The sequence below is a fragment of the Salvelinus fontinalis genome, chromosome 6 (genome assembly GCF_029448725.1).
Source record: "Salvelinus fontinalis isolate EN_2023a chromosome 6, ASM2944872v1, whole genome shotgun sequence".
Classification (NCBI taxonomy): domain Eukaryota; kingdom Metazoa; phylum Chordata; class Actinopteri; order Salmoniformes; family Salmonidae; genus Salvelinus; species Salvelinus fontinalis.
Window position 1 is genome coordinate 47,810,099 of NC_074670.1, and position 24,808 is coordinate 47,834,906.

Consider the following 24,808-nt stretch of genomic DNA (forward strand, 5'->3'; position numbering starts at 1 on the left):
GAGGCCCTCAGAGTCAGTTATTAAGGGCAGAAACCAGAAAGTGACCAGAGTAGATGAAAACCCACTGAACTCCCTCAGTGAGAAGCTCTGTCTGCTCTGAGGTCAGATAGGGATTATGGTTCTCCTGTTCTGATCCATAGAGACTTACCAGACTGACTGCTTCTAACACAGTTACCACTATCACTGGACAGAGTTACACTAATAGGTAGAGAACCTACTGCCTTACAACCTGTGCATGTCCCTAAGCTACTACTATACTAAACAAAAATATACACACAGCATGTACAGTGTTCGTCCCATGTTTCATGAGCTGAAATAAAAGATTCCCGAATTTTTCCGTACGCACAAAAAGCCTATTTCTCTCAGATTTTGGGCACAAATTTGTTTACATCCCTGTTCGTGAGCATTTCTCTTTTGCCAAGATATTCTATCCACCTGACAGATGTGGCATATCAAGTAGCTGATTACACAACATGATCATTACACAGGTGCACCTTGTGCTGCAGACAATGACAGGCCACTCTAAAATGTGCAGTTTGGTCACACAGCACAATGCCACAGATGTCCCAACTTTTGAGGGAGCGTGCAATTGGCATGCTGACTGCAGGAATGTCCAGCAAAGCTGTTGCCAGAGAATCGAATGTTCATTTCTCTACCATAAGCCACCTCCAATGTTGTTTTAGAGAATTTCGCAGTGCGTCCAACCGGCCTCACAACCGCAGACCACGTGTATGGCGTTGTGTGGGCAAGCAGTTTGCCGATGTCAACATTGTGAACAGAGTGCCTCAAGGTGGCGGTGGGGTTATGGTATGAGCAGGCATAAGCTACGGACAACAAACACGATTGAATTTTATCGATGGCAATTTGAATGCACAGAGATACCGCAATGAGATCCTAAGGCCCAATGTCGTGCCATTCATCTGCCGCCATCACCTCATGTTTCAGCATGATAATGCATGGCGCCATGTCACAAGGATCTGTACACAATTCCTGGAAGCTGAGAATGTCCCAGTTCTTCCATGGCCAGCATACTCCCCAGACATGTCACCTATTGAGCATGTTTGGGATGCTCTAGATTGACATGTACGGCAGCGTGTTCCAGTTCCCGCCAATATCCAGCAACTTCGCACTGCCATTGAAGAGGAGTAGGACAATTTCCACTGGCCACAATCAACAGCCTGATCAACTCTATGTGAAGGAGATGTGTCACACTGCATGAGGCAAATGGTGGTCACACAAGATACTTACTGGTTCTCTGATCCACGCCCCTACCTTTTTTTTTTTAGGTGTCTGTGACCAACAGATGCATATCTGCATCCTAGTCATGTGAACTCCATAGATTAGGGCCTAATTGACGTATTTCAATTGACTAATTTACTTGGTTCATGTATACTATCCTTCCTGGCCAGGTCTCCCTTGAAAAAGAGACTCTGGGAGTCAATGGGCTTTTCCTGGTTTAAATAAAGGTTAAATATATATATATTTTTTTAAATAACTCAGTATACATGTTGCCTTGATATTTTTGTTCATTACACATGAAAACAGTATCATTTGTACAGACAACGGCAGAGAATTGTATGAACTGAGGATTTATCTCAGTCCATATCTGATCTTTATCTGATAAAGAAGGACGATCACAGAGTGAAAGCTCTGGACACACAAGAGAAAAAGGCGCTAATCGCTGGGACATGAACATCTGGGCTCCATGCCAGTGTGCGTCCCGAGTCCGACCCCGGAAAAGAAAGCACATCTGGTTCAGTGGATCAATGAGAGGTTAACTCTTTGAGCACTGGCCATAATCTGATGAATGGGAGGACATTCATCGGCAGGATTCTTCCCGCTGAAACACACACACACGCGCGCGCGCGCGGACACACTTCACACACAAACCTTCCGCCGGCATGGTTCTCACACAGGCTGGGCCCCACCTGGTGCTGTGTGTCGTGTGAGGAAGTTACGGTTTCCAAACGCAAACACACACCAAAATACACACGCTCACACCCACACCTCTTGGCATTGACAGAACTGCGGCTAGACTGCACCTGGTGCTCTGTCTGAAAGAGGAAGTCTTTCTAACAGTCTCCCAACCCAAATCCCCACACGCTAACTCCCACACAATATTCTCCCGGCTATCACAATAAATGCTTTTCAGTTCCATTGTCCTCCTAAGCCATTCAGATGATGACACTGGAGGAAAAAACAGATTATCATGAATCCTAATGCTGAAAGCTATACGGATCCTAGAGACAGAGTTGACAATGTAGGACCCGCCAGGAGGCTAAGTCCAGGACTGGAGACAAAATGAGAGATGAAAAGGAAGGCTTTTGGTGAGATTTATACTGACACACAGGACCACACTGAGACACAGTCTCACACCATGTGATCCTGTAGATGACTCGGGGACGGATTCACCGAGCCACGCGGCCCAATTGGCAGCATGTGCTGCTTCTTCATCCGTAAGAACAGAGTTTTTACAACACGCTCCCACATCTAGTTGTCGCACGTGACCACACGCCCTGTAACCTGATCTCATAGTTTCATTTCGGAATGTGCCGTAATTGGATGATAACCAATTCATTCTGTGTGGTTACAGAGTTAATTCGGAATGGTTACAGGGTTCAAACAGAAACAACTCAAAGGGTTAAGTTTCGGAATGAATTCCAAGTGGTTAAGGTCAGGGCTGTGGCATGGCGAAGGCTTAAAACAAAACAATTCAAAAACAATACGCTGTTTCCATTAAGTATCATTCAAGCACTCCCTGCTCGCTGGAGAACTGAACTGCCACGGCGCGGTGGTCTGAAACAGTGCACTCTGGCTCTGAGCCTGGCCAGTTTGAGCCAAGTGCTGTGCCATCTTTTGTTTTTGGGGAGCGCCAACGAAGGCACCTGTCGACGTCCTCGGGACCTTTACAAACGTCCAAAATCGGCGTCTCTTTCTCGTGACCAGCATGCGCGCCGACCCTGACATACAGATCTAGCCACATAATGTAAATGCGACCGCACACACATAGCCTGAAGGTGGGGGTTTGCACTACACACTCAGTACTACACGTTCACAACTACACACTCCGGCGGTTCCATATACAAAAAGCCTTTGCGGAGGAACTACACACTGCTATTGAAATGAGAGGAGAAGTCACTCTGTTTGTCACAATGGGACCCTGGGGACCTAGGGCCCTGCTAAGATTACATCTTGCTGTAGGGCTTGGAGCGCCTGACTATACGCTGTTTACACACACACACGCTGATTGTGTCCTCTCTGTGGCTCTAGTCCATTAGAGGCCAATCTGTCTGTCACTGCGGCACACGTGCGTAATGTGATTCCCTCACTGTCTTTCTCTCCATCCTTCTCACCCTCCCTCTATCGTTGCTGTACTACACGTGTCACTGGAGCAGGGAGACAGATGGTACCCTAACGACCCCAGTGGACAGCCTAAGAGAGAGAGAGAAACACAGAGAGAGAGAGAGAAACACAGAGAGAGAGAGTGAGAGAAAAGAGAGAGAGAGAAACAGAGAGAGAGAAACAGAGAGACACACAGACAGAGACACACAGAGAGAGAGAGACACAGAGCGAGAGACACACAGAGCGAGAGAGAGAGAGAGAGAGAGAGTCATGATGACCATGACAGTCACGAAAGGAAAAACAGACCAATAGAAAATCAGATAACCAGGAAAACACCCGTGCTCTCCCATCATGAGATATAAGCTGTGTAATTCACCAGAGACACATAGCCTACACAAGAGGCATTATCACAAACTAAACCAGCACACTACCCACTGCCCTCTTCCTGTAGGGACTTTACCAAAACTATAATCACTAGCTAGGCTAAATGAAAAAGGGATTAAACAAATGAAAAAGGAGAAGGAGGCCACTGAGTCTCTCTACATGAATCATCAAAACTAGAGCACTGGCAGCCATCTTGGAAATCAAGATATACACAGTTAGTCAGTGAACAGGGAGAGGTCCTCTGCATGTACTGCATGTGGACAGTCAGAACATAACTTTCCATCCACACCCCGGAACACAGAGTGAAATGGTATTTCCTAACAAGTGCCCTGGGAATGAGGTTTGGGAATGTTTGACTAGAGCTGCTGCCACAGGCACACAGACAGCCACACAGGGTGAGGTCACGGTTGGCCATGTGACTCAGACATGGCATGGAACCACGCAAGGTTCAGAGGACAACAGGAAGTGAGAGGTCGCGCGCTGACCCCTGGAATTCCTTCTTTTTTTTCAGACACTGCTTTACTCTTTAACTCATTCCCCCTTTTCTCTCTTTCCTTCCCTCTGTTCCATCCTCCCCCTTCCTCACACCCCCTCTCTCTTTTCCACCCCCCTCTCTCTTCCTCTCTCTCTGTCGTCCGGTTCCCCTCCACTTCCTATCTCACTATGCTATTACTCTAAGCTCTGGTATCTATTTTCATCTGTCGTTACTCTCCTCCTCTCCATCTGTCAAAACCACCCCATCCCCTCTTCCCCTCTACCCCTCTCTGCACTCCTATCCATCCATTCCCTCTCTCTCTCTCATTCTCTTGCAGAACATTGCTTCCCTGCTGATCCTGTTTAGTAATTGGAAGTCAGAGAGAGCGAGGGAGACTGCATCCCCTATGAAATATTAAAGCAATTCTTCTCTCCTTCATTGCCTCCCCTCACTGGCTGGCAGGGCGACACAGTTGTATGAGCTATCTACTATACCACACACATCATAAAGAGAGGGTTGAGGGTCAACAACACGAGGCTTTAGGATAAATACTGCATTGCTACGTGACTTAGTCAGTCTAGGTCAGCAGGCTCAATTGGGTAAGCTAAGTCAACAAAGACCAGGATCTTTGGATAAAACCTTCAATGCCAATGCTTATAACCTAGTACTTACAGACCTATGTCATTGGTCAAGTGATTTTCACAATACTCCATTGGCCAGTATCCTGCCTCCTCCCCCCAGCGCCCTCACCTCAATGGCTGAGTTCATTAGGTGCTTCCTGTTGAGTGTCATGCTGAGGGTGTTGTTGTGACTCATCACGGGCGTCTTGACAAACACAAAGTCACTTCGGCTGGAGATGGTGGAGTAGCAGGGTCTGTAGGTCCGTGTTCCTGGGGGGTCCTGAGCCCCTCCCACCACCTCCATGTAACGGATGGGTCCGTCTGTGTTGAGCTGCAGGTGGAGGTCCTTGCTGGGCCTCTGATGGTGGGCCCGGCTGGGCCGGTGGCGGCTGTAGCAGCAGCCTGTCCCTCCGAGGTCGCTGCGGTGGCGGAGGCATCGCACCATGAGGATGAGGAAGGTGAGGAAGAACACGGCCGAGACACAGGCCAGCGAGATGATGAGGTACAGGGTGATGTCAGGCATGCCGGTGGGACGCATCACAGACGTCTTCCGGTTGTCCGTGGCGGCGTCGCTGGTGCCCTTCTCCTCCACGGTTACTGTGATGGCCACAGTGGTGGAGAGAGTGGGCTCGCCGTTGTCCTGGACGACCACGATGATGTCATAGGCGGAGCCGCCCTCCTCCTCGGCTAGTTTGCGGGCGGTGCGGAGCTCCCCAGTGTGGGGGGTGATGCGGAAGAGACCAGCGTGTGGCCCTGGGGCGATGGAGTAGAACAGCCAAGCGTTATGTCCACTATCAGAGTCCACCCCTACTAGTTTATTAATGAGATGACCCGGCCCAGCCGACTGGGGTACACTCAGCAGCAGCCCCGTGTCCTGGGGGAAGGGGGGATATACGATGAGGGGCGCGTTGTCGTTAAGATCCACTACGAACACATGCACGGTGACGTTGGCGGTCCGGGGTGGCGCCCCGGCGTCTCGGGCCTGCACCTCGATACGGAAGGCATTAAGGGTCTCGTGGTCTAGGGAACGCATGCTGTAGATATGTCCAGTCTCTGGGTTGATGTAGACATAGGAGGAAATGGAGGAGCCCTGAACCATGCTGGGCAGGATGGAGAAGGAGACGCGGGCGTTGTCCCCTGTGTCCGGGTCAGAGGCCGTCACCATGGTGATGGGGATGCTGAGATCGTTGTTCTCGGGGACGTCCACTGAGTAGGAGGGCTGGGAGAATGAAGGAGCGTTGTCGTTCACATCTGAGAGCTTGACCACGAAGGTCGTCCGTGACGACAGGGGAGGGGAGCCCGCGTCGGTCGCCATGATGACCACAGTGTACTCCGCCATGGTCTCTCGGTCCAGGTTGCCATCCGTGACGAGATTGTAGTGCTCACCAAAGGCAGAGTTGAGTTTGAAGGGCAGGCCGGACTGGACCTTTAATGTCACCTCCCCATTCTTACCAGAGTCCAGGTCCCTTGCACTGATGAGGGCGATGACTGTACCAGGAGCTGCGTCCTCTCTGATGGGACTGGTCAGTGACGTCAACGTTACCTCTGGAGAATTGTCATTCACATCAGTGACGTCAACTATGATGTTACAGGAACCCTCCATGGCGGGGGTTCCCCCATCCCTGGCCTGCACGGTGATGTGATATTCATTCGCTGTCTCATAGTCCACCTGGCCATTTACACGGATCTCCCCGGTTTTAGAATCCACGCTGAATAGCTTGAGCACCCGGTCCTGCGTGTATTTACTAAACAGGAAGGAGATCTGCCCATTCTGACCGTAATCCGCATCGGTCGCGTTCAGTTTCGTTACTAAAGTGCCCGGTTCAACATTCTCCAAAATGCTCACTTTTTTCACCGGCTCTTCAAAGACGGGCGCATTGTCATTGACATCCAGAATTTTTATGAGTAAAAGAGTGGACCCAGACTTCTCGGGCTTTCCCCCGTCTACCGCGGTGAGCAACAGGCGAAACGAGGCCTGCGTCTCCCTATCCAAAGCCTTCTCTAAAACTAATTCCGGGAACTTACTCCCGTCACTTTTCGTTTCCACATTCAAAACAAAGCAGTCATTGGGTGCAAGGTGATAAGTGCGCAGAGAGTTGATACCCACATCTGGGTCGTGCGCACTCTCCAGTCGGAACCGAGTGCCCGGCGCGGCCGCCTCTGATATCTCCAAGGAAATATTCTTAGTGGAAAACTGCGGCGCATTGTCATTCGCATCCACAATATCCACAAGAACCCGGTGTATTGCTAAAGGGTTCTCAAGTACAATCTCAAGATGTAGTGAACATGTTGAACTTAATTCGCACATGTGTTCCCTGTCAATTGTCTGTCTAATAACCAAATCCCCAGTCGCATGGTTTACCTCGAAGTACTGCGCGTTAGATTCCGAGATCACCCGCAATTTTCGCTGAATTATCCTCTGAACCGTGAAGCCCAAATCCTTAGCGATATTCCCGACCACCGCCCCGGGTCTAAGCTCCTCCAAAATAGAGTAGCTGAGCTGCGCGGTCGCGCCCGTAAAGCACGCCAGAGAAAACCAGAGCCTCAGCACTGGCCACCCTCCGTAGCCTTTCCTCTGTCTGGATTCCATTATGAGGGGTCCGGGGGATGGAAAATGTTCAAAGTTAATATTTTACCGTAACTCATCTATAGTCTCGGGAAAACGACGCTACCGGGCTGTCGGTAAACACTTCCGTTTAAGAAAAAGTGCGGTGGGAAGTTTAGAAGTTATCATGACGCCCTAATTCTATACGGCAAATAAAAAATAGGAAAAGTAAAACTCCATGAAGAATCGGCTAAAACTCTCCACACTCGTCTCCTCTGCTCTGCTCCTCTCTGGGGCGGGGACACAGACACAAAGAGCCGTATCCTATTGGCCGAGAAGCCGTGACTCGCTCCCCACACAGAACTCTCTCACAAAGCATTGAGTGAGTGAAAACTTAAGAGGCACTCATTTTGAATTTACCATCAAGTTAGAGACATGTTACACGCTAAAGACATTACCTTCAGAGCAAAAATAACTCCGAATTCACGACGACGAGGCCATGGAACGCATAAAATAATATCATAAAAAAACCAAAAACTAATTATGCCATTTCCAAGCGCTTAATGCACAGACCGGCACGAACAAGGGTAGGTATAAACCACAAGACTAAGTATGAACTTGTTGCTATGTTTTGTCAACGAACAGAACTAATTACATTGAATATAAGCAAAGTTACGCAAAGTAACTGATGGACTCATGGTCAAATTGCAATGATGGACTTAGCCGCAAGGCGGCATGGTTATCAAATGATTTACTTTCCAGTGGTGTTGATAACGCTTGAACCGTGTGCCATGATGTAAAGCACCGATTGGTCTTAGCAAGGAGACAGCAATGCCGTTGATAACCAGCATAACAACCTTTGGCCTACTTACATCTCTTTGTATTTATTAGGCCTACTAAAACAGATAATGAATGACACATGAGCTTATCACGTTTGATCCAGTGCAATTTCTACTGTAGGCTTATTGACAAAATACTTGAATGAGAAAGTATAAAGCTATGATATAGGCCTAAAGAAATCCGCATTGTTCACTGGTAAGCTAATGAAGTAATCATTTGACTGATGTCAATTCCATATTTTGATAAACCTCCATGTAATTACTGTTATGAATAGCCAAATATATTTCACATAAAACCATAGGCCTAAAACAAAATGATGAGCTGTTGATAAGTGTGAACAATTAATCATTTTTCTGGACTACTTTACAAACATTTATTAACCTGCAGATCCAGATACCATCCATTCTCATAGGCTACAACATGAAGGTGAATGTAGATACCGGTAAGAATGTTTTAGTGCTAATATTAGGCCAACATTATATCTAATCCCGCAGCATCATTGAATACTCATTTCTGATTGGCTAGAAGGGCATTCTAGAATGGACATTTATAACCAGACAGCGGGACAGTTGGAAAAGATATCTGGACAGTTGGAAAATATATCGGGACACCTTGCAATCATGACGCAATATTTGCCTAGACATGCCAAACGTTCTCGTTACAAAGTGACAACACAAACCGTAATTGGATACATTATAAACACAGGTCAAACAAGGAAACATGTTGGTAGTTAAATAGAATTGATTTGTTTTTTGCAGAAAAAAAATATTTTTTGGTACATCTGATGAACTAATGTGGGGAGTGATGAACATGAATTTCTCCGGCCCCATGCAACAAATATCTGAAGTTTTGAGGGAGTGAGCAATTGGCATGCTGACTGCAGGAATGTCCACCAGAGATGTTGCCAGAGAATTGAATGTTCATTTCTCTACCATAATCCACCTCCAATGTTGTTTTAGAGAATTTGGCAGTACGTCCAACCGGTCTCACAAACTCAGACCACGTGTAACCATTTCCAGCCCAGGACCTCCACATCCGGCTTCTTCACCTGCGTAATCACCTGAGACCAGCCACCCTGACTGCTGATGAAACTGTGGGTTTGCACAACTGAAGAACTTCTGCACAAACTGTCAGAAACCGTCTCAGGGAAGCTCATCTGCATACTGTCATTCTCACCAGGGTCTTAACCAGACTGCAGTTCGGCGTCGTAACCGACTTCAGTGTGTAAATGCTCACCTCCGATGGCCACTGGCAGGCTGGAGATGTGTGCTCTTCACGGAATAAATCCCGTGTTCAACTGGCAGATAGTATGGTGTTGTATGGGTGAGCAGTTTGCTGATGTCAACGTTGTGAACAGAGTGCCCCATGGTGCCGGTGGAGTTATGGAATGGGCAGGCATAAGCTATTGACAATCAACACAATTGTATTCTTATTGACGGCAATTTGAATGCACTGTGACAAGATCCTATACTCTACAAATGAAGGATTCAACAAGGGTTCTTCTAAGATCCTCAAAGTTCTTTGAATAACCTATTTTCAGTTCTTGGCACTGAAAATAGCCCCCAAAAGGTTCTTCCAAGAACACCATAGGAGGTGGGGTTCATCGAGGAACCTCCTTAGTTGGTGGCGATTCTTGCGGGAACCTAACTGCCCAACAAACATTTGGATTTGAATTTGAAAGGACAGCGGGTGCAGGCAATTAACTAACAAATGTAAAGATCCCCTCAATTAAAGGTAAGTTTTGTCCCTTGTGTGATATCAATCAATATTGGTTTATGATGATACCATCTATCTTTTAATATTTGTGCAAATCTTTCTAAAACAGAAAGTGGACACAATTCATTGGATATCAATCAACAAAGAGGTAAGACTATGTAGGCTTTAAGTATATGTTGAAGACTAGCTGCATTGGGTGCAGGTGACTGAACGGCTCACTTTTGTGTATACAGGTATACCAACAAGGAGGCATACAAAGGTATGTCAATTGGTATTGGTATGTTATGCAGAGCCCACTTAAAACCCGACTCCCTTACCTCTTCAATGAATAGCCCATAGGCTTCTACATTATGGACAAGGTATGTGTAAGAATACTGTCGTGTGTATGTTTTGTTAGTCATCTGTATAATTACTATTTTGGGGATTCACAGACTTGACCCTCCCTACACTGATGAATATAACAGGAAACCTGTTCGATCACCATTCACTGGAAAAATCGTTCTGCCGATGGATACGGAGAACATCAACACATTAACATCAACACGCCAGAGCATATAACCATTGTACTTGGGGCTCTGTTGGGAGTTTACCTCATATTTGGATGTTTTAATTCTGCTTTGCCACTAAAATCATAATGAACACTGACAACTAAAATATTGGGATATTGTTGTTATCGTTATGCGTATCATAATAATAATAATAGTAGTAGTTAAAACATTTACCCCAAAAGGTTATTCAAAAGATTCTTTGAGGAACCATTAAAAGGGGTTATTCAAAGAACCCCACAGTTTAAATTTGAAGAACCCCTATGGGATTCTCCAAAAACGGTTTATTTTTTAGAGTGTAAGGCTCAATGTCGTGCCATTCATCCGACGCCATCACCTCGTGTTTCAGCATGATAATGCACGGCCCCATGTCGCAAGGATCTGTACACATTTCCTAGTAGCTGAAAATGTCCCAGTTCTTCCATGGCCTGCATACTCACCAGATATGTCACCCATTGAGCATGTTTGGGATGCTCTGGATTGACATGTTCGACAGCGTGTTCCAGTTCCCACCAATATCCAGAAACTTCACAAAGACATTAAAGAGGAGTGGGACAACACTCCACAGACCACAATCAACAGCCTGATCAACTCCATGTGAAGATGTGTCACGCTGGATGGGGCAAATGGTGGTCACCCCAGATTACTGACTGGTTTTCTGATCCACGCCTTTTTTTTTAAAGGTATCTGTGACCAACAGATGCATATCTGTATTCCCAGTCATCTGAAATCCATAGATTAGGGCTTAATTCATTTATTTCAATTGACTGATTTCTTTATATGAACTGTACCTCAGTAAAATCTTTGAAATTGTTGCATGTTGCGATTAGATTTTTGTTCAGTGTATTTATAGCTTGTAGCCTTGTGTTTGATATGCTCTGCCTCGTCCTGCTGCCTCATCAATTATTTCCAAGGCGGTATAGGCTACAGAGCGTTTATTTTGTACATAAGCTGCACCCTGACATTTTAAACGTCTCGAGGTTGGTTGGTCTCCACTCACTGATTATGACATCATAGCATATAGGAAAACTAAACTCTGAATCCGCATGATAGGACGTCATATTAAAGGCACTAGAGTCAGGAATCATAATCATTACAATGGTACAGCTCACCGCTCACCTGTTGGCTCTCAAAGGTCCAGGCGCTGTCGGGTAAAGACGCGTCTAGGACGTTGATCATCTCCTTAAAATCAGTGGTGCTGCTGGGCTTAACGAAGGTGAAATCACTGAACTCTGACATGGGAGAGAGATATGACCTGAAGGACTGACTCTGAGACAACATATCCTCTCCCAGGACCTCCACGTACTTAATCGGCCCGTCAGTGTTGAGCTGGATCTGCAGGTTTCTGTTGGGGTTCTTGTAGCCGTCCAAGTCGTCCCGTCTCATGCAGCAACTACCGCTGCTCCTGCTGTTTCTAACGCACTTGACTGCTAAGATGACAAAAGTCACCAGAGACAGCACGGACACCGAGGCCAGAGAGATGATCAAATACAGGGCGATTCTCCCGCTTTTCTTGCTAGGCTCTGGCGCTTTCTGCCGGAGATCCGAGATGGGTTCATGGAGCCCGTCCTCTACCAGTATGGCCAATGTGACTGTGGCAGACTGGACCGGCTCCCCGTCATCCTGTATCTCTATAAACAGCCTCTGAGAGGAGTCGTCCTGCTCGGACACAGCGCGTTTAGTCCTCACCTCCCCCGTGTAAAGATTGACACTGAACAGAGACGTGTCTGTGGCCTCCACCAGTTTATATGAGATCCAGGCGTTATGGCCCGAGTCTGCGTCCACGGCCGTTACCTTAGTAACCAGGTAGCCTGCTTTAGCGGAGCGGGGCATCAAATGGTGAGAGAGCGAGCCCAGGGCAGCGGAGGGGTAAATAACAGCGGGGGCGTTGTCGTTCTGGTCCAGGATAAAAACATGGACAGTGGCGTTGCTGCTCAGAGAGGGAGAGCCGTGGTCTTTTGCCTGCACCAGAATCTGAAACACCTTTAGTTTCTCATAGTCAAAGGAGTGCGTACTATAGATGCTGCCGTTGTCAGAGTTAATGTACACATAGGAGGATAGAGAGACGTCCTGCACTTTGGACTCTAGGATGGAGTAGGAAATCTTGGCATTATCCCCGAAATCCAGGTCAGATGCAGATACTGATGATAACATGGAGCCTGGTGGTCCATTCTCTTTTAAAAATACATTGTAGGAAGGCTGAGTGAATTTAGGGGGGTTGTCGTTGACATCAATGATGCTGACCGGTATAGTTTTCTTGGTAGTCAGTGGAGGGGAGCCTGAATCAGTGGCTGTTATCTCAATATTATACTCTGAGAAACTCTCTCGGTCTAAAACACCGCTTGTGACCAGTGCGTAATTATTAGAAAAGGACGGTTTCAGACTGAAAGGATGGCCTTTTGGAAGTTGTAACGTTACTTTACCGTTATTCCCGGAGTCTCGGTCCCGGGCACCGATCAAAGCCACTACCGTGCCTCTAGGAGCGTCCTCGCGCACCGGGCTCGGTTTGGAGGTGAGGACAATTTCTGGAGGGTTGTCGTTTAAGTCTATTACTTCCACCTGCACGCTACAGTGTCCTTCCATCTCCGGAATACCTTCATCTTTAGCAACTACATCAATTTCATAATTTGCAGCGCTTTCAGAATCTAATTCACCTTTCAAAAACATTTCCCCCGTAACTGGATCAATATCAAATGTGGAAAGCACGGACTCGGGTGTACGCTCACCAAATGTATATTTTACCTCACCATTTTGTCCTTCGTCGTTATCCGTCGCTTTAAGTTTAACCATGAAGGTACCCTTTGGACTATTTTCGTTAATGGACACTTTATATACATTGTTTTCAAATAGGGGAACGTTGTCATTGTTATCAAGCACTATGATAGTTATCTGTGAAGTCCCGGATCTGACGGGATTCCCTCCGTCTAACGCTGTTAACAGCAGCTGATGGACAGATTTTTTCTCTCTATCAAGTGCTCTTTCTATGACCAGTTCAGGGAGTTTTCTTCCATTACGAAGCTCGTTTACTTTTAAACTGAAACAGTCATCTTTACTAATAGTATAGGACTTGAGCGAATTGCTTCCAACGTCTGGGTCCTCTGCGCTCTCCAGAGGAAAACGCATGCCCGCAACTGTCGATTCTGCTATTTTCAATGTGAGCTCCTTTGTTAAGAAACTAGGTGAATTGTCATTTATGTCGCGTATTTCCACCTCAATACGGTGCAACTGTAACGGGTTCTCAATGACAACCTGCAGAGGTAAAACGCAGCTGGCGCTTTGTCCGCATAAAGTCTCTCTGTCTATTCTCTCATTCACGACCAGCTCGCCCTTCCCCGCATCCACATTGAAATACTGCTTACCAGCCTCAGAGGCGACACGTAGCTTACGGTCAAAAACCTCAGAGAGTCCCAAACCCAGATCTTTGGCTAGATTTCCTACCACAGAGCCCTGTTTCAGTTCCTCCGAGATGGTGTAGCGAGTCTGCCCGTCTATTGTACTCCACAAGAGAAAGAAATGATGCCACCAAAGAGCCAGCCATCTCCAGTCTCGGTATCCCATTCTCTTTGTCATCCCTGATCCGTTATAACACAATTCCCATTGAAATACTGTCCAGAACGAAGAGCTTCATATCAAAAGACATCCCCAGTGTGTATATTCCAGTTAGCATGTTTCCATACATTTTGTATAACAAAAATAATGTTGTGTTGAGATTTTATTCTATCTCCGTGTATGTGAGCGCATCACTCTCTCTCTCTCTTGCAGCTCTGAGTATTGTAAGTGTTAGGTGCTGAGGCTGGGGGGGGGGGGGGGGGGGGGGGGGGGGGGGGGTAGAAGGCAGTGGGAGTAGATCTCCTTGTACATTTCTGTATGCTATTGGTGCACAGCGTGTGTCTCTAGCATCCAATAAGGGGCTAACAGAATATTTCTCTTAAAGCCACAGCAGCCAGACTAAGCGTAGAGGTCTATCTGATGCACCACAACACAGAGAGCGGCTAAAAAGACTGATTTTATATTGGAAAACACCCTGTTAATATTGGCTCGTTTGAAATGTATTATGGGCAGCCCATAGCCTGTAGATAAAAATAGGGAAAAGTGTAAGACATGTTCAAAAATATAGTCTCCCATTGCGCACAGATATCATCCAAAATACTGCCATTCTAGAAGAGTCTGTGGAAGGAAACACATTTTTGACGATTATAGTTTGCATAAAATATCGATTGAGCTTCAGTCAATCAAGTCAAGCTCAGTCAAGCTTCAGTCAATCTGAAAATATATATATTTTACAGCAATTGTATAAGAATTTCTGTCTGCCCTCTTACACACAAAAACCACACAGTTCGTTCAGCCGGGTCACTGTCCATGGTGCTGAAACCCATACGCGTCCACTAGCCAGTCAGAAAGACACAGAATGACGCTACACAGCAACTACAGTAACAATATAGATTACACAATAGCTCTCTAATGGTTACAATCAACAGGGTAGAATAATGAATTCAATATTTAGAATATTATAGAATTTTGATCAATCTGAAGGGAAGAAACATTGCAGCATTCGGTTCAATCGGGAAAATATTAGAACCGGAAAAAGTACCGTTTGAATTCAACGTTTCACTGCGACTTCAATGGTAAAACTATCCATTATTTATTTACATCCTTTTGTATCAGACATAGTCTAAAGGATAAGCTACCATAATATTAACATCTTCAGTAAATGAAAACACTGCCAAAAGAACAAGGTTTAGAGGTGTGGAATGTTGAAACACAAAAACACACGCATGTTGTTTGTGTGTTAATATCAAACGTCATAAAACGGTCTACATCCAACAATCCAATTCGTCACAATGCAGTTTACCGCTCACCTGTTGGCTCTCAAAGGTCCAGGCGCTGTCGGGTAAAGACGCGTCTAGGACGTTGATCATCTCCTTAAAGTCAGTGGTGCTGCTGGGTTTAACGAAGGTAAAATCACTGAACTCTGACATGGGAGAGAGATATGACCTGAAGGACTGACTCTGAGACAACATATCCTCTCCCAGGACCTCCACGTACTTAATCGGCCCGTCAGTGTTGAGCTGGATCTGCAGGTTTCTGTTGGGGTTCTTGTAGCCGTCCAAGTCGTCCCGTCTCATGCAGCAACTACCGCTGCTCCTGCTGTTTCTAACGCACTTGACTGCTAAGATGGCAAAAGTCACCAGAGACAGCACGGACACCGAGGCCAGAGAGATGATCAAATACAGGGCGATTCTCCCGCTTTTCTTGCTAGGCTCTGGCGCTTTCTGCCGAAGGTCCAAGATGGGTTCGTGGAGCCCGTCCTCTACCAGTATGGCCAATGTGACTGTGGCGGACTGGACTGGCACCCCGTCGTCCTGTATCTCTATAAGCAGCCTTTGAGAGGAGTCGTCCTGCTCGGACACAGCGCGTTTCGTCCTCACCTCCCCCGTGTAAAGATTAACACTGAACAGAGACGTGTCTGTGGCCTCCACCAGTTTATATGAGATCCAGGCGTTATGGCCCGAGTCTGCGTCCACGGCCGTTACCTTAGTAACCAGGTAGCCTGCTTTAGCGGAGCGGGGCATCTTCTGGTGAGAGAGCGAGCCCAGGGCAGCGGAGGGGTAAATAACAGCGGGGGCGTTGTCGTTCTCATCCAGGATAAAAACATCAACAGTGGCGTTGCTGCTCAGAGAGGGAGAGCCATGGTCCTTTGCCTGCACCAGAATCTGAAACACCTTTAGTTTCTCATAGTCAAACGAGTGCATGCTGTAGATACTACCGTTATCGGTGTTCATGTACACATAGGAGGACACAGAAACGTCCTGCACGTTGGAGTCTAAGATGGAGTAGGAGATTTTGGCATTACCCCCGAAATCCAGATCAAATGCGGATACTGATGATAACATGGAGCCTGGTAGTCCATTCTCTTTTAAATAGACATTATATGAGGACTGGCTGAATTTAGGGGGGTTGTCGTTGACATCAATGATACTGACTGTTATAGTTTTCTTGGTAGTCAGGGGAGGGGAACCTGAATCAGTGGCTGTTATCTCAATATTATACTCTGAGAAACTCTCTCTGTCTAAAACACCACTTGTGACCAGTGCGTAATTATTAGAAAAGGACGGTTTCAGACTGAAAGGATAACCTCTCGGGAGCTGTAACGTCACTTTACCGTTATTACCGGAGTCTAGGTCCCGGGCACTGATCAAAGCTACTACCGTGCCACTCGGTGCATCCTCACGCAGAGGACTTGGTTTGGAGGTTAAAATTATTTCGGGAGAGTTGTCATTTACATCTGCTACATCTACCTGCACACTACAATGCCCCTCCATTCTTGGGCTACCTTTGTCTTTCGCACTGATGTCAATTTCATAATTTGCAGCGCTCTCATAATCTAATTGCCCTTTTAAAATGATTTTTCCTGTTAGAAAATCAATCTCAAACACAGATAGCACCGAGTCTGGCGTATGGACACCGAACGAATATTCAATCTGTCCATTCTGTCCGCCATCGGCGTCTGTTGCTCTAGGATTAACTATGAAAGTGCCCTCTGCGCTTTTTTCACTTACAGAAACTTTATACACTGCATTTTCAAAAACGGGCACATTATCATTTACATCGAGAACTGTAATAGTTATTTGCGAGGTTCCGGATCTCACTGGGTTGCCCCCGTCTACAACTGTCAACAATAGTTGATGGACAGTTTTTTTCTCTCGGTCCAGAGCTCTAGTCAACACTAGTTCTGGTACCTTTCTGCCGCCAGAGAGTTCTTTTACCTTTAAAGTAAAACATTCATCTTTACTAAGAATGTATGACTTTAGAGAATTACTCCCCACATCTGGGTCTTGTGCGCTTTCCAAGGGAAAGCGTACACCTGCCACAGTTGATTCAGCTATCTCTAACGGGTGTTGTTTGGAAGGGAAACTTGGAGAATTATCATTTATATCTTGTATTTCAACCTCAACACGATACAGTTGTAACGGGTTCTCAATGACAACCTGCAGAGGTAAAACGCAGCTGGCGCTTTGTCCGCATAAAGTCTCTCTGTCTATTCTCTCATTCACGATCAGTTCGCCCTTCCCCGAATCCACGCTGAAATACTGCTTACCAGCCTCAGAGGCGACACGTAGTTTACGGTCAAAAAACTCAGATTGTCCCAAACCCAGATCTTTGGCTAGATTTCCTACCACAGAGCCCTGTTTCAGTTCCTCCGAGATGGTGTAGCGAGTCTGTCCGTCTATTGTACTCCACAAGAGAAAGAAATGATGCCACCAAAGAGCCAGCCATCTCCAGTCTCGATATCCCATTCTCTTTGTCATCACTGATCCGTTATAACACAATTCCAAAAATTCTGTCCAGAACGAAGACGTTCATATCAAAATGCATCTCCAGAACGCATATTCCATTTAGCATGTTTCTATAAATGTTGTATCACGTTAACGTTAAAGTGTTTTAGATGATATTGTGTCTCCGTGTGTGTGAGCGCATCCCTCTCTCTCCTGCAGCTCTGAGTATTCTAAGGGTTACGGTAATGAGGCTGGGGGGAGGGAGTAGATCTCTTTGTACAGTTCTGCGCACTATTGGTGCACCGCGTGCAGCTCTAGCATCCAATGAGGGGCCTCCAGAATATACTTCTTAAAGCCACAGCAGCCAGGCTCTGCCTAAGCACTTTAACTGGCATAGAGAGAGGGAGTGGATAAAGTGACTGTATTTTTCATTTAAACAATAAGGCCCGAGTTGGTGTGGTATATGGCCAATATACCATGGCTAAGAATAGTTCTTACGTACGACGCAACGCAGAGTACCTGGACACAGGTCTTAGCCGTGGTATATTGGCCATATATCACAACCCCCCGAGGAGCCTTATTGCTATTATAAACAGCTTACCAACGTAACTAGAGCAGTAAAAATACATGTTTCGTCATACCCATGGTCTATGGTCGGATATACCATTGCTGTCAGCCAATCAGCATTGAGGGCTCGAACCACCCAGTTTATAATATACAATATAGCACAGGGGAGAGTGGGGTACGTTGAGCTGCCTTTGTTTCTAGGGAACCATACACAAAATGCATAATTGGACCAAATGCTTAAGAAAAGGTCATCATTTCATGGAGTCTGAGAAGGAAGAAACCACATTGAAAAAGTGGTAAGCATTTTATGTCCAAACAACGGATTTTCTGTACATCAGTTGGGTCTCTATAAGCTTCAACATGAGGTCCTAAACTTAATATGAAAGGGCATCCTTTTACAGTAGCTGTGTGGGCTAATATAGTCCAAAATGTTTGCCTTGGGGTAAGTTGAGGGATAACGCACAGCATTGTTGCTGGGGTACGAGGTAACAACAGGGCCTGGGGCCTCATTTATAAAACGGACTTACGATCAATTTTGATCTTAAGTATGACTGGCGCAGAAAACCACGTATAAGTAGTTATTTATAAAACCTTTCCTTGACGTGGAAATTATCTTATCTCTATGTAAAGTCTCGACTTGGCGTAAGTGATTTTCCTGCTGGTTATGTAGGGGGATTGCAGTTTGGGACGCATATGCCTCCAAGCCTGTGGTGAACTTTGCATTAGCTTTATGAACAATTTGTTAGGAATTATGAACTAAAGGTGTGAGGAATGAATTGCCAGGCGCAAGGTGTTTTGAATTAATAACAGGATGTGGTGTTCTATTAAAAAATGTGTCAAATTGGACAAAAGTAACCATGGCTGTTATGTGTTATTGGAAGACATTGAAAACCGTACTTTTAGAAGGGAGAGAGTTTTCAGAGACCGGAATGACTTTTTTTGCGTATTATGATCCATGGCTATTCCTGACTAAATCCTCAATTGTGGTATTAGGGGACATCGCTGATTTAAGGCGCGTTCAGGTGCCGTCAATTTTAAGTTCCTTTGAGATTTATAGATCACAGGTGCATAAGTTACAAATGGGCTTCTTAGAACCTGCGTGAGCAAGTTTTCTTTTATGCTCAGTATCTTTTATGAATCGAACGCAAGCACACCGTCGGAAACGATCTTACGACTAAGTTCAAGTATAAATCTAAGAACATTTTTACAAACGAGGCCCCTGGCCTACGCTAAAAACAATTTTTCAAGTACATTGTGTTTATTAGGTGATGCGTCTGCGTTAAAATAAGCTTAAAATTATCAAAAGACAAAAAAAGCTATTGTGATTATATTGAATTGTGTGTTGGGAATAAAATATATCAAACCAAATCACATTTTGTTGGTCACATACACATGGTTAGCAGATGTTATTGCGAGTGTAGTGAAATGCTTGTGCTTCTAGTTCCGACAGTGCAGCAATATCAACAAGTAATTTAACAATTCCACAACAACTACACAATACACAAATCTAAGTAAAGGGATGGAATAAGAATATGTACATATAAATATAGGGATGAGCAATGACCGAGCGGCATAGGCAAGATGCAATAGATGGTATAAAATACAGTATATACAAATGGGATGAGTAATGCAAGATATGTAAACATCATTATTAAAGTGGCCTTAATAAAGGGACTAGTGATCCATTTGTTAGAGTGGCCAATGATTTCAAGTCTGTATGTAGGCAGCAGCCTCTCTGTGTTAGTGATGGCTGTTTAACAGTCTGATGGCCTTGAGATAGAAGCTATTTTTCAGTCTCTCGGTCCCAGCTTTGATGCACCTGTACTGACCTCTCCTTCTGGATGGTAGCGGGGTGAACAGGCAGTGGCTCGGGTGGTTGTTGTCCTTGATGGTCTTTTTGGCCATCCTGTGATATCGGGTGCTGTAGGTGTCCTGGAGGGCAGGTAGTTTGCCCCCGGTGATGCGTTGTGCAGACCTCACCATCCTCTGAGAGCCCTGCGGTTGTGGGCGGTGCAGCTGCCATACAAGGCGGTGATACAGCCAGACAGGATGCTCTCAATTATACATCTGTAAATGTTTGTGAGGGTTTTAGGTGAAAAGCCACATTTCTTCAGCCTCCTGAGGTTGAAGAGGTGCTGTTGCGTCTTCTTCACCACACTATCTGTGTGGATGGACTATTTCAGTTTGTCCATGTTGTTTGCTAGCTTCACCATCTGGAAGTCCAGAACCCAATAGCACAGGGCGGGATTGACACCCAGGGCCTCAAGCTTGGAGGGTACTATGGTGTTGAATGCTGAGCTGTAGTCAATGAACAGCATTCTTACATAAGTATTCCTCTTGTCCGGATGGAATAGGGCAGTGTGCAGTGTGATGGCGATTACATCATCTGTGGATTTGGTTTTAAAAAGGTAGTGGTAGTGGTAATATTTCATTCAGTACAGAAATGTGTATAGGCGCCATAACATACCCTGTCCAGCTGCTCAACTTACACAACTAAGTTTTGCCAAGAGACCAACATTTGTGGACAAGCTATGTTGTAAAAGCTGTAATATTTACATGAATTCTGATTATTTTCAGTGATACACAACATCCTGAAATATATGAAGATACTGTATCGTTGTTAGAAATAATACTATATTTCCCTTTTTTTTTTATAGAGTGATGCTGAATATTAAAAATGGCTCAATTTACCCCACTCTCCCCTACTGTCAATATTGGTGGTAAAATAAATACATTAGTAAGGACAGAATTTAGTTAGGCCGAAAGAATGAGTAAACATGTAAAACAGGATAAAACAAATATACAGAACATATTTATGTGAACATTACATATGCAGAGTTTATATAAATATTAACTGAGCAGCACTTATCCTCTACCTCTCAAACTGTTTGCAATCGCTTCCACAAAACCGCACAGTTGATTTAGCAACCAGAGTGTGTCGCTGTCCACAATAATGGTGCTGAAATCCTGAGCCTTTTAGATAACGGATCCCTGATAGAGCAAACATCATGCACAACACACAAGTCATTTGATATGTTGTATGTACTCAATAGGCCCAATGTAAACGTGGCCGTATGTCAGCTGCTAAATAATACACATGCGAACTTGGATGCGTCTAAAAAACACACCATTTGAGCATTTGTTCTTCTGTGCTGAGCTCATGATACTACAATAACGACATGTTTTCAATTATAACCTTGTAGCCAATTACTGCCAAGATATCATTTCGTATAAATCAGAAAGACTAGAACCAAATACCACCAGAAAAGCAAACTTCGACTTTTCATGGTTGGCGAGCACAGAGATCCGATTAAATTACAATACTATGGCTTCAGTATAGACATCCTAGTATTCTAATTCCTAATTATATGGCTGATAGCCTATCCGTCACCAATTAACAAGCATCACAGACCAGAAAATAGGTTGTTTTCAATAGCCAAGTGTCACAATTAAACTACACGTCACTACAGTGCTCACCTGCTGGCTCTCAAAGGTCCAGGCGCTGTCGGGTAAAGACGCGTCTAGGACGTTGATCATCTCCTTAAAATCAGTGGTGCTGCTGGGCTTAACGAAGGTGAAATCACTGAACTCTGACATGGGAGAGAGATATGACCTGAAGGACTGACTCTGAGACAACATATCCTCTCCCAGGACCTCCACGTACTTAATCGGCCCGTCAGTGTTGAGCTGGATCTGCAGGTTTCTGTTGGGGTTCTTGTAGCCGTCCAAGTCGTCCCGTCTCATGCAGCAACTACCGCTGCTCCTGCCGTTTCTAACGCACTTGACTGCTAAGATGGCAAAAGTCACCAGAGACAGCACGGACACCGAGGCCAGAGAGATGATCAAATACAGGGTGATTCTCCCGCTTTTCTTGCTAGGCTCTGGCGCTTTCTGCCGGAGGTCCGAGATGAGTTCGTGGAGCCCATCCTCTACCAGTATGGCCAATGTGACCGTGGCGGACTGGACCGGCTCCCCGTCATCCTGTATCTCTATAAGCAGCCTCTGAGAGGAGTCGTCCTGCTCGGACACAGCCCTTTTCGTCCTCACCTCCCCCGTGTAAAGATTGACACTGAACAGAGACGTGTCTGTGGCCTCCACCAGTTTATATGAGATCCAGGCATTATGGCCCGAGTCTGCGTCCACTGCCGTTACCTTAGTAACCAGGTGGCCTGCTTTAGCGGAGCGGGGCATCTTCTGGTGAGAGAGCGAGCCCAGGGCAGCGGAGGGGTAAATAACAGCGGGGGCGTTGTCGTTCTGGTCCAGGATAAAAACATGGACAGTGGCGTTGCTGCTCAGAGAGGGAGAGCCGTGGTCCTTGGCCTGCACCAGAATCTGAAACACCTTTAGTTTCTCATAGTCAAACGAGTGCATGCTGTAGATACTACCGTTATCGGTGTTCATGTACACATAGGAGGACACAGACACGTCCTGCACTTTGGAGTCTAAGATGGAGTAGGAGATCTTGGCATTATCCCCGAAATCCAGGTCAGACGCGTAAACTGAGGAGAGCATTGAGCCTGGTAGTCCATTCTCTTTTAAATATACATTATAGAAGGGCTGAGAGAATTTAGGAGGGTTGTCGTTGACATCAATGATAGTGACTGGTATAGTTTTCTTGGTGGTCAGGGGAGGGGAACCTGAATCAGTAGCTGTTATCTCAATATTATACTCTGAGAAGCTCTCTCGGTCTAAAACACCACTGGTGACCAGTGCGTAATTATCAGAAAAGGACGGTTTCAGACTGAAAGGATAACCTCGGGGGAGCTGTAACGTCACTTTACCGTTATTACCGGAGTCAAGGTCCCGGGCACTGACCAAAGCTACTACCGTGCCACTGGGCGCGTTCTCGCGCACCGGGTTTGGTTGGGAAGTGAGGACAATTTCAGGCGAATTGTCGTTAACGTCTATTACCTCTACCTGCACGCGACAGTGTCCTTCCATTTCAGGAGTGCCTTTGTCTCTCGCCGTGATATCAATGTCATATGTTGTCGCTCTTTCGAAATCTAAATCCCCCTTCAAAAAAAGATCCCCTGTGTCTGGATCCATATTAAATGTAGAAAGGACAGACGCAGGGGTGCGCTCACCAAACGAAAACTTTATCTCCCCGTTTTGACCCTCGTCAATATCTGTCGCTTTAAGTTTAATCATAAGTGTCCCCTTTGAACTATTTTCGTGGATAGACACTTTGTACACAGACTTTTCAAATACTGGAAAATTATCGTTTACGTCAAGCACAGTGATAGTTATCTCTGCCGTCCCGGATCTGACAGGATTGCCTCCGTCTAGCGCTGTTAACAGTAGTTTATGGACAGATTTTTTCTCTCGGTCTAAGGGTTTCTCTAAAACTAGTTCTGGTATTTTCTTTCCATTACCAAGCTCCTTTACCTTCAACGTAAAACACTCATCTTTACTAATAGTATAGGATTTAAGGGAATTACTGCCCGCGTCAGGGTCCTCTGCACTCTCCAACGGAAAACGTGTGCCTGCAACAGTCAATTCGACTATTTTCACTGAGAGCTCCTTTGTAAGAAAACTAGGCGAATTGTCATTTATGTCGCGTATTTCCACCTCAATACGGTGCAACTGTAACGGGTTTTCAATGACAACCTGCAGAGGCAAAACGCAGCTGGCGCTTTGTCCGCATAACGTCTCTCTGTCTATTCTCTCATTGACGACCAGCTCGCCCTTCCCCGCATCCACATTGAAATACTGCTTACCAGCCTCAGAGGCGACACGCAGCTTACGGTCAAAAACCTCAGAGAGTCCCAAACCCAGATCTTTGGCTAGATTTCCTACCACAGAGCCCTGTTTCAGTTCCTCCGAGATGGTGTAGCGAGTCTGTCCGTCTATTGTACTCCACAAGAGAAAGAAATTATGCCACCAAATAGCCAGCCATCTCCAGTCTCGGTATCCCATTCTCTTTGTCATCCCTTATCCGTTATAATACAATTCCAAAAATACTGTCCAGAACGAAGAGCTTTATATCAAAATGCATCTCCAGAACGCATATTCCATCTAGCATTTTTCTAAAGTTTGGATATCGGAAAGGATACGGTTTTTAAATTACTTTATATATTCGTCTGTGTGAACGCGTCCCTCTCTCTCCTCCAGCTCTGAGTATTCTAAGGGTTACGGTGCTGAGGCTGGGGGGAGGGAGTAGATCTCTTTGTACAGTTCTGCACACTATTGGTGCACAGTCTGCATGTAACATCCAATGAGGGGCCAACAGAACAGACTTCTTAAAGCCACAGCAGCCAGGCCTATAGGCACTGTGACACAGAACACACACAGAGAGAGAGAGAGAGAGAGAGAGAGAGAGAGAGACAGAGAGAGAGATGATAAAATGACTATTTTCGATTACACAACAATAATAATGTGAAATATGGTATGGACATGGCAGCCGATAGCCAACAGATAGGACCAGATAGGACTGCGTAAAAGTGTAAACAATGATCAGAAATAGAATCTCCCATTACGCACAGGCATCATCCAAAACA

General features: G+C 45.7%; 1 protein-coding gene across 30 annotated transcripts in view; it reads right to left on the minus strand.

Annotated features, from left to right (window-relative positions):
• Window positions 1-24,808, minus strand: part of LOC129857957 (protocadherin gamma-C5-like) — a 193,666-nt gene that overhangs the window by 17,962 nt on the left and 150,896 nt on the right. For 2 of the 30 annotated variants that reach the window (XM_055926724.1, XM_055926723.1), the window contains exon 1: window positions 4,952-7,675. The exons of 25 other annotated variants lie outside the window; for them this stretch is intronic. In XM_055926724.1, the coding sequence (XP_055782699.1) occupies window positions 4,952-7,411 (2,460 nt within the window). In that variant the 5' untranslated portion in view covers window positions 7,412-7,675. Of the gene's footprint in view, window positions 1-4,951; window positions 7,676-11,586; window positions 14,256-15,326; window positions 18,091-21,788; window positions 24,513-24,808 lie in introns of those variants that run through there. 3 more of the 30 variants (XM_055926727.1, XM_055926728.1, XM_055926726.1) reach the window with 3 other exon arrangements.